The sequence below is a fragment of the Cinclus cinclus genome, chromosome 5 (assembly GCF_963662255.1).
Source record: "Cinclus cinclus chromosome 5, bCinCin1.1, whole genome shotgun sequence".
NCBI lineage: Eukaryota > Metazoa > Chordata > Aves > Passeriformes > Cinclidae > Cinclus > Cinclus cinclus.
In genome coordinates, this window is record NC_085050.1 from 25,941,456 (window position 1) to 25,952,607 (window position 11,152).

Genomic DNA, 11,152 nt, shown 5'->3' on the forward strand with positions numbered 1-11,152 from the left:
TTCAAGAGGCTAAAGACCAAGTAGAAAAAGATAAAATCTTACAGTAAAGAAAAGAACAGAGAGGCTAGTCAGTCTAACCCTTCCCCTTCTGCCTGGTGGCTGCTTGGCTAGAAAAGGCTAGCCAAGTGCTTTATCAGGGAGCTGAGTATTCAGTCTCACAGCTTCATCAAATCCAGAATGTCTTTTGTGTTTACTAACCAGTTAATAGTTACATTGTACTTTTCCACACTATATATTTTGTTTGCAGAATTTCTTTGTGTGTAGGTAAAGATGCCCACAGAAGCTAGCTCAAAAGAGGGGAACTAATCATAGGCATAGTATAAAAGCAAACAGAAAAAGCCCACAGAAGACAGTCTTCATTGACTGATGGTGAAGCCCATACTTTTCAGTAGCTGTGCATTTGTTTCCTGTGAAAACCATCACTGTGTTTAGGGGAAGTGCCTGCTTTTGATTTCCTGAGATGCTTCATGGAAGAGATGGTGTGTCCTGCTGTTTGTAGAGAGCATATGCCATATAGGTTTGGGGTTTTTGCAGCATCTGGTGGCCTCAGATTTTGTGCAACCATGAGCTGTTCCAAAATACTGTGTGTTCTTGTTCGTGAATGTAGCACAGACTTTTGGTATCCCTGGCAAAGCAGACCTTTGTGTAAAGCTGGCTTAGGGGAAGCTGGTTCAGCACAGTAACTGCAGTCTGACAATTCCCTGATTTTGGTACTCTTTAAGTACTCCATAACCAAGGGGTCAGCTCAGAGACTGCTTCAGCTGCTTCACTGTGCAAACCATCTAAACATCCTCACCCTTTCTGTCTGACATGGACAAACCTTCCAACATAATACTTACACAAAGTATTGCTAACATCTAAATACAATGGACAAATGTAATTTTTCAGCACTAGGAGCTAAATTGCACTGGAGAGAGCAAAAAAATAAACCAACACATGCTGAAAAGATAGGAGTGTATTTCAAAAAGTTAATTTCAAAAAACCGGTATTTAGTACAAACAGAACTACGTAAAAATATGCAACTATTTCAAATAAGTCAATTTATACCAAAGAGATGGAATCACAAAATTATTATTTCTAGTCTTCAGGAAAGAAGATGGTCCATAAGGTTTTTATCATGTTCACCACATCTGTAAATGGAATAAATGGACTTGTTATTTATGTGAGTGCCACCTTGCTTTCAATGTGAAACGTGGAGCTTCTTGGTGATTGCTCTGAGAACATTCCAGAATCCCTGAGGGTAAAAGACATTACCTTTGTACTCCTAAACATGAATACAATTTTATCTGGGTGGTCCTTCTAGGTACTGCCAGAGCTTGCACCATATGCTTCGCATGCATAGAAGCAGGATGTGCTTAGCAGGGGGTCTGCATAGTTTTAGAGCACAGCATGCAAAATTAATTTTTTACTGAAACACAGATGGAGTTTAACAATACAGAAAACAACATAATGTTTACAGTACTTCTTTTCCTATGTTTCTAAAACCTGCCCATCAACACTGATTTCTGGCAAATTCAAAATACCACACTGGCCCAAATACAAGGGCTTTTCCATTACAGCATTTAGAACTTGAAAGAAATACACTTACCTTACATTTGCTTTCAAACTAAGATTCTGACTAAGCTTTCAAGCCCTTTTAGCAACCAAAGAAAAAGACCTAAGCTGTTGGTAAAATGTGCAGCAATCAAGGTCTTTGATGAACATATGAGCTGAGGCAGAAAACAGGTTCCACAGCAGAAATTTCAGGACCCATTGCAGCAAGAATCCAAGGAGAGGGGCCTGTGGCATCCTGTGTTCTTTCCCCAGAAAAGCTGCAAGGCTCTTTTGTATTTGAGACGATTTGGAATGTATTTAAAAGCTAATTGGTACTCACACACCAGAAAAAAATATTGCCAGCTCACAGAGGAAGGCTGAAAAATAAAATGTGTCTGGATTGAAGGTTCAGCAAGCTGCAGGTCTGACAAGCAGCAGAGGTAAATACCACAATAAATATTTGATTCCTCTACACAGCTAATTGCTAGTAAGTGACCATTCTCAATTAAATATATTTTGGGGGTCCTTATTTGAAATAAGTGAGCCTACATAAGCATCTGTTTAAGACAAAATCTTCAAGAGCAGTTAATCAGCACAATATTGAGAGAGCTCACAGGTGCTAATGGATTTAGAGTGTTATTTATACAGTTATCCAAGTCTTGTTGACTCCCTCCTTCATGCTGGCACTAGCAAGAAACCCTTCAGAAAGTTTTGGGGAATTTTTTTACCCCTATCCTTGTACCAAACTAGAGCAGAGAGTTGGTCTGGAGGGTCAACTCACTTCACCTTCTCTATAGCTGGCACAAGAGAAGCACTGCTTCTTTTGGCACAACCCTCTTAGGTGAGCCTAAGCCAAACTGCATTTTCTGCTAGTGGCTGAGCACTTGCAGCACTTGATGTAAAATGCAGAACCAGTGGCAAAGCTGATTAAAATCAGGATTTTATTCTAGTGGCTTCTTTTAAGGACTCTGAAAACTCTTTTCAATCCTCACTACCACAATGTATTGTTGCATAGTACAAGTCCATCAAAATCTCTCTTCTGGGCAAATAAACAGGTTCTGATAGGATATTCCCCCTTATAGACTGCCTGTGGGCTTGCTCTTTAGAGTAAGAAGAGGACCATTACCAATATCCTTGTCTAAATTCCTACATAATCTATGCTAGGCTCAGTCCAACAATTTCTGCGTCACACTTCTGTTCTTAGCTGTCTAAACTCCCATGGCAGGGTTTCAAACAGGCCCTCTGCTATCCTCTCCTGCAGGCAAGCCAAGCTATTTGCAAACACTTTCACACATTCTCCTGCCTGTGAGAAATGTAGGCCAGCTTACCACAAGCAGAAAGTGTGAAAGCATTCTTAAAAAACCCAGCTTCTGGCCTGCTTTCCATAAAGTGCAAGTCCTTTTAAACACTCCCCTACCTTCTACTCTGTAAATCCTCCTTTTTCATGGAGGGAACTTCCCCCTTTCTGGGGTGAGAGCACCACATGAGCCATGTCTTGTGCCCCACCACCGCAGACTGACTGCTCTTGCACCACTGTTACACTGCCCCACTAAGGCTCTAGCCAAACTGCAGTACTGAATGCAGAAAGCCCACACCCAGCTCTCTCTGCTTCTAGTTCTCAATAATTCAATGCATTTCTAAATATCAACATAACCATAATTATTTGATTCTTAAGTAAAACAAGCTGGAAATTGAAAGGAGTTGTATTTGTTTTAATACAAGCAGTCGATCCAAATTAATTTCACTTAGGTCAATCAGCAATACTCAGCTAAAGCTAAAGGAAAAATTCCTCAGAGATGAGGGATTTAAAATCAGCATGGAAGTTATGTAATGTAAAAATTAAGAAACAAAAATTAACCAGAAATTATAGATACAGAATATTTCCTTGGCTTTTGTTCCATTATTAAAATCTGCGATTTTCACTATATCGTTCAATAGAAGAACACCATTTGACATGGAAAACAACATAATTTTTTTTTTTTTTTTAATCACAAGGTTGCCTACCTGGGACTAAGATGCTGAAGGACTTGAACCTTCTCTCTCATTCGATCCCAAATTTGCTTTACATTCTTTGCAAGCATGAGGACACTGCCTACAATATTGAAAGTAAATAAAACATTGAAAATGCTTGTTGGATTTCTTCTAATACAAAGCATGATGGCAAAAGTTCTTGAACTTGAAAGTAATCTCTTGCCTATATTCCCCGATTTTTGTAATATGGGATATAACCTGAAAATATGACATCTAAATGTCTCAGCCAATAAATGCCCATTAATTAGTATTAAGTACTCCTTCCAGCAATTGCCAAAATATAACAGAATTTTCTAAGCAGCGAAAGACAGTCCTTGCCATTGTACCTATGAGCAAACCGAGCTAGGAGTAAGGTGTATACCATTTTGTGCAATACCAGGTATGTACTATGTTGTTGGGGAAGAATACAAGAAGAAAGATAGATGAACAATGAAGAAGCTTCCCATTATGAGTCAGACATTTTTACAGGCATAAAAGATCATACTGGTCTGGGGGAAGGTTGTGGAAAGAAAAAGGAGAATGATTTTTTGCATAGAATTTTTGGAAATGTGTTTTGTGAGTGAACGGTTTATACCAGAAGCCATATTGAGAATGGAGAGGATAATAGGCAGCTGAAGGAGGAGCTGGGAAGGAAGTCAGAGTCTGATTTGATGTGAAGGAGTACTTTATGTGAAATTGAAAAAGCAATGACTAAAACATGGAGGCACCAGGTGACGTGCCTGAAGTCAATGAAGTCAACCATTGAGATCTATTCTATGGTTAGAGGTGCAAGGTGGAAAAAGCACCCTCTCAGTTTGTGCTCTTCATGGTTTGGCACAACAGCATGAGGTTGGGAAAAACCATAGAGGAGAGGGAGGTTGGAATATGGGTTGAGATTGGCATTGTTGTTAAAATATGACAACATTATAAAAAAATCTGTAGCATATTTGGCATGAGGTATGTTCCAAAGGAAGACTCAAAGGACTGAAGTGGTAACATGGGCAATCTCAGCAATACGATACTAGATGTAAAGAGAATGAGTAACTGTTGTGACATCACACCTAAAAGTACAAAAATTTCATTTAAATAATGGATATCCAAGTAACAGGTATTCCAACGAGTTTAATTTGCATTTTCTGAAGAACGTGTAGCAGTTTCTAATACTGCAATATACAGCCCAAAACTATGACAGGATCTAATCACAGAACTTAAATTCATAGTTTTGCTGCATATAATTTTTAATACTTTTTTTTTTTTAATCTAGGCGTAATAAGTTAAATTAGGACAGACCTTTTTTGTTGTGGACCAAACGGTGCAATACCAACTTTCTGAAACTTTTTTTGGCATTCTCCCATGTATGACATTTTTCCAATGACAAAACCCAAGACACCAGCAACTATAGAGACAGGCAACAAAACATTGTTAATACAACATCTTAAATCAGGACTGTGCTATTGGCTCCATTTTAATAATATAACAAACTGTATACCACATCTTCTCAGAACATGCCACAAACATATGAAGTTACAGAGGCTTTACCGGGTGAATTCAGTAACTACTAAAAGCTGGTTACCTATCATGAGAGAGCAACTGGTCCAAAATAACTGATACAGAAAAAGGACATAATATTCCTGCATACAGGAAAAGGATACAATATTTAGAGGAACAGTTTATAGAAAATAAAATTAATGCACGATGTCAGCACTAATTGTTCTTGCCTTTGATTGCACATCATTGTTTACTTCTAATGATCACACTTTTAACGCCAACTTCTCTGGCCTTCTAAGAAGCTAGAAGATCAGCTTGCCATACTGTTGCACTGTGGTTTTCACTCACTAGAGTCAGAATAAAAGACTACTTCAATGTCCTTGATTTCCTGCTGAATTTCTGCTGAAGAGGGAATCAATTAAATTTTTTGTCATTTATGAGCCACCTCACTGTACTGAAGTTTCTGTGCTTCTGTTTGTTTTCTTTGTCAATCCATAGTTCTGAATTAGACAGTTGAGATCAATCAAACACATGAAAAGGACCACACTATTTTATACATTACAGTATTGTGACTTCTTCATAGCATAAGTTGTGCAATCTGCCAAGCATAAAAGAGGTTGACATAATTTATAAAACAAAAGTGGAGAGTACAGTTTATACCAATTTGAGAGATTGCATTACGTAAATATAAGCTGCTACTTATATTTACATTAGAAGAATCTTGTTTCATACAGTTATTTTTAAACACATCAGAAATCTCATTTCCTAATCTGCTGGGGTAACATATAAATTCCAAAAAAGAAATTTTTTGAAAGAAATTCAGAGAGGTGCATCTAAGGTCTGCTTATTGCCTGTGAAGAACCTTTTCTTTCCTTTCAGAATCAGGTACAACTTACTTGCCATCTTGGGGTATGGACCAAATCTTGGGCTTGCTGAGAAAATGCCTACAATAAAAGGAAATAGAAAGCTTATTCACTTGAGGAACTCACCAGCACTCAAAACCAGGGCACTAATTTTCCTACAGCTTTTGCATTTCTTAAGGTGAGGATCGTATGAAATCCACTAACTCAGATTTTCAGTACATCAGAAATGTAGATAGTACATTTCTATTCCACTAGTTCTTAGAGTGTATGTTCTGGGGCAGTCCTAGAGTCGTAGAAGGAAGAGAATCTGGACTTTGCAGGATTCAGTTCAGGCAGGAGTTCAGAGTGTAAGCCAACATGAAAGCAGCATCTCTGCCACTGGTGACACCTTCAGCACTTCAGAGGAAGTGATGGTTGCTTATGTTTCAGCACAAACCAACCCTGCATATAAAATAGTAAAATTAAATCTCTTACACAGGGTCCAGCTCCTTGTGCTAAGCAGGATGAAACTGCTCTTTGGTAGCTTTCTGTGGCTGTAAATTAAAACTGTACCACTGGCATCTAGCCTTCTCCTCTGGAGAGGAAAGATCACACATTTTGGCCTTCAAGAGGCGAACACAGTGTGCTAAACAAGAAAAGCAAAAAATTATCTTTAGCTTTTCCACCAAAACCCACATTACCCCAGTTAATCACAGGAGGTGAAACCAGTATTCCTCTGAGAACTACGTGTCTGGCAGAGGAATGCCATGCTGTGGAGGAGGGCTCCACACAGGAAGATTATCATGGCAAAGGGAAGGGAACACTGGTTGCACTGTTACATGCATTCAGACAGTAATAATGAGGCTTAGAAGCTCCAGCATGTTCTAGAGGCAGGGTACTGTGTGCAGCCATCAGAAGAAAGTATTTAGACAGAGGAGTATTCAGCTTGTGCTAAGCACAAGGGCCTCTGCCCACTGTGATCTATGCAATTTTATATTGGGTCTCTCAGGGGAGGGAGGAACAGAAGTGTTGTTTGTTTCTAATCACTCCCCCTCCAATTGTTGGCACACAGTAATGATTATTTAATAAGAGCATTTGTTATTTCACAGCTGATCAGAAACATCCAAGTACAATGAACAGAAACTGAGAAGAGCACCTGATGCCAGAGGCTGGCATGTCAGCTACAGAGACAGCCCCAGTGCCCTTCCTATCAGCACTCGCCCTTTTTTGAATGTATTCCCCTTACTCAAATGCAATCCTTCTCGACAAACTCTTACTCCTTCACTCCCTGTCTCCCTACAAGCTCATAGGTCAAGGATGGAAGAGGGAACCCACATCAGCCTCTTGTGATATGGCTTAGTAGACTTCATGCTCTCTTCAAGACTCTCACTCTTTCCCCAAAACACCAACCTCAACCTTATACATAGTCAAGGCCCCCAGCAGGGAAACTGAAGGTGCCAAGTACAGAACCAGGCTCATCCACCACACAAACAGAATACAATTTTCTTTTGTGTTAGCCTGCAGATCGTGAGCCATCTCTACAGAAAGCTCTCTGTCTCCTCACTTTGGCAGTACTCCTTGTCCCTTTGCACCAAAGCTGTAGTCATATTGATACATGGCCACAGTAAAAACATTGCCAGCATTTTCAAATAAAACAACAGTTAGAGCTACAGTACCCAACTCTTAACACCCCTGCTGGGCTGTACAATGCTCTGCCCTACGGGCTGCCCCAGTGAAGGCTCTACTCAAATACATGTGAACATGGTGACAAAATCCAGCCACCAAATTCTCTTTTCAGTTCATGTTCCTGCAAAAGAATGACTGTGGCAATGCACACATAATAATCAAATCACCTTAGCAATGATGGTAATGAGCAAGAAGATACTGATTTTGAAAAACTGTAATGATGGTGTTTTTAACTTTACCTTTTGAGATTAGCCCCTGGGTGACAAGCATGCTCCCAAGAGATAAAGGAAGAGCTGGGAAAATTAAAAGAAGAGTAGCTGGTATCAGCCAAAATTTGTTACATATTTGGTAAATACTCTCTTATATTTTAAATGTTTCTGTTTCTAATGTTAAACGCATTCTTTCTAAACATTAACTTTGCCTACTGTTTTAATCACCTACTACATCTGCTCATTCAGATCCCTTTCTCTTCAAACCAAAGATGTCCTCACACAGTGCCAGACATCAGCCATGCTGTAACATCAAGAGCTAATGCAACATATATGTACTTATTAAATAATAATTTCCACAATCTGAATATCTCTTCTAACTACTGCAACACTTGTTATGTCAGCAGCTCCAATGAAATGCTGAAACCCTTTTCAATATTCTCCATTCAGGAAATATGCAATTTAGATACAAACTGAAAGTGTGGGAGGAAAGGCACTGAAACACCAAGCACTGATCTTTTAGATGTCCTAACATACGAAGAATTTCACAAATCAAAGACACATAGCCATGCCAGCCTTCCATTCAAAGGCAACTATAAGAATGTAACAAAGTAAAAACATCCCTAGGGTAGTTGTAATAATGGACTTCGAGAATAGAACAAACTCTACAACCGCTAAAGTTCATACTAAACAAGACCTCAATCCAACCACCTTTACCTACAACAATTATGCAAATAATTCAATTAAACCTTTAAGAATACAAAGCTTAACTTAACATGACAGAGTTAACCCCCAACAGTGTTCCAACAAAAAAGCATTCTGCAGACAGTTTTGCATGCACACATCAAGTCATTCTGTGCAGTTAAGTGTGGTAAGAATGACTTTGGACGACTCACCTCTGTACCAGAAACTTTCCTGTTTGCATTCTTTACGGATCCTTGCAATGTCTTTGTCTTGAATTTGAGAGATGGGACAAAATAACATTGGCTGAAAGGATAAACCGGGATTAGTTTACTGAATCTCACAGAAAGAAAAAACAATCAATTAAAGAATATAAATTATTTAAAAAAACAAATAAAATACAAAAACCTCCGGGCAAAACTCCTTATTCTGTTCTTAGCAGTGGGATGAAATCTTGATACCCCAGTACAGAAACAGAAAGAACTACATAAGTTTTAAGTTTAAACCACCCATCTTGTTGGTCTTTACTTTTCTAAAATTGCTCAGATGCTGCTTACCCCAGAAGCATATTGCTTTGTATTTCTAAGTCATTTCATTCTCATGAGCTACATTATGTCTCCCAGAAAGAAATGACAGGAAATAAAGGCAGAGTGGCAGTTTTCAAAAATCAAGTTCTGCTCTGTACAGAAGTCAATTGAAGTTCAACAGGAGCAGATTTTGCAAATATTTAGAAGAGGGTCAACATAAACTCTGCCAGACTCCCCACTAGTAGAACTTTCTCTCTGAGCAATTTAAATATATCCATTAACTGAACTCAACCATACTGGCTGCACCCTAATACAAATCAGGCCTCCAACAGATTTCTTTAAGGTAGCTGTTTTTTCACCCACTGTAACGTCAGGAAAATGTGACAGTATTCTCCCTTGCATTCTACTATCCAGGGTACTGACGTGTAAACATAAGATTATTTTTCTTTCTTAAGGAAAAGACTCACCGTTAGCATTTGAAGTGTCATTACCAGACATCTGAGATGAGTGGGTGTGCTTGTTTCAACTGGACAAGAGTTTATTTTCTCCACAGTACCTGGTATGGTGCTTGGTTTTGGATTTATGACCAGACCACAATAGAGGGACATTTAATTACTGCTGAGTAGGTCTTAGACAGAGTCAAGCCTTTCTCAGGCTGCCCCACCAGCAAATTGGCTGGGGGTGTAGAAGAATTTGGTAGGGGACACAGCTAGGACAGCTGACCCCAGCTGATCCAAGGGATAATCCAATTCCATACCATGACACTGTGCTCAGCAAGAAAAGTCAAGGGAAAGGATTGTCAGTAAGTCAAAATTAATTGAAATGTTAACATTTTTCTGTAAAGACACAACACCTTCAAACATTACGTATTCTTGAAAGGAAAACTATACATCCCAGAACAAGCAAAAAAGAAAAGAAGAACACATTCATCTACAACAGGATTCCATCTCCTTTTATGCCTGACTGATTCATGATTTTATAGCCATAAGAAGGAAATGCATTTATTGGCCATGGCTACACATTTCACACTATAAGTAATTAATATCTCAGCCCTTCTTCAAGCACTGCTCCCACAGAAGTTAATGGTGGTGCTGCTTGGGTGAACAATACAGAATTGGCTCCGCCCCAGACCATAGAGAACCACTTCAAACTGGTTTCAGAGCAAGGTCATAGCAAATACAGTAAAATACAAACAGGCTGACTGAAAGATAAGGAAATTCATGTCAGAGCCCCAAGTGCACCAACAGGCTTTGCAACCTTTCTGCCTCCACGCACACCCTGCCAGGTGTTTAGTTGCTTGGGCTCAGAGTCAGCGCTAACATGGTACAGTTGTGTAACATCGAGTTAGACTGCTGTGAAAACAGAAAAGCTCAGAGACAGCAGCAAGAAGCTTTGCCCAAGGCCTCTGCCCTTCAGCTCAGGAGCTGTATATAAACTCAGGCCCTTGCCTTAACTGTGCTGTAGGTATACCATGGAGATTCATACCTTGCCTTGCTAACCTGACTGCCTGGCTTAGCATCAGACTTGCCTAGCAAACACTGAACTGGCTGTAGGCTGACCCTGGTTAACTGGATCTGCTCTCCTCCCCTTTTTGGGTACTGTGGTACTGTGCTCCCTGTACCTGAGGCCCCAGCCCCTGCCATCCTGCTGGCACTTGTGCCCCTTCCTTGCAGATCAGCCTAATATTGCTGCCCTCTAGTAGTGACTGGTTAGCAAAAAGTCATACCACATTTAAATTCCTTGATTTCTCTGTCAGAGGAAAATGTTCATCTCCTGTAGAACTGTAGACCAGGTTCTTGTGCCATACTGTTCCCTTCTCCCCTTCTGAACATGTGCATGCAGAATTTGATGGGGACAGGATGTACTGGACTTGTACTTAGACACCATGGTTATGCCAGCTCATAACTCAAGGCATAAATCAGAGCTTTAAGATTAACAACTCCTAGCTCTCTGAGCACAGTGAACCAGGAAAAATAACACACTGTCCTTCCCTCTCTTCATCTATATGCTTTAGCTAACAGACACCTATTTTTCTCTTCAATAAGAGCAACTGAGGCAAAATCCCAGTTATTCATTATCAATAACATTGAAATGTAAGGGAGGAAACACAGCTTACCCATCCAGCTTGCTTTATTGGAGGTGTCTGACTTCCCTCTTGGACTGCTTCAGAAGTCAT

General features: G+C 39.7%; 1 protein-coding gene across 1 annotated transcript; it reads right to left on the reverse strand.

Annotated features, from left to right (window-relative positions):
- Positions 1-3,543: 3,543 nt before the first annotated feature.
- Positions 3,544-11,152, reverse strand: OCIAD2 (OCIA domain containing 2). The gene is made up of 6 exons (XM_062493625.1): positions 11,093-11,152; positions 8,665-8,755; positions 7,799-7,852; positions 5,928-5,975; positions 4,834-4,939; positions 3,544-3,625 (listed from the first exon to the last, which is right to left on the reverse strand). The coding sequence occupies exons 1-6, from the start codon at positions 11,150-11,152 to the stop codon at positions 3,544-3,546; spliced, it is 441 nt and encodes a 146-aa protein (XP_062349609.1).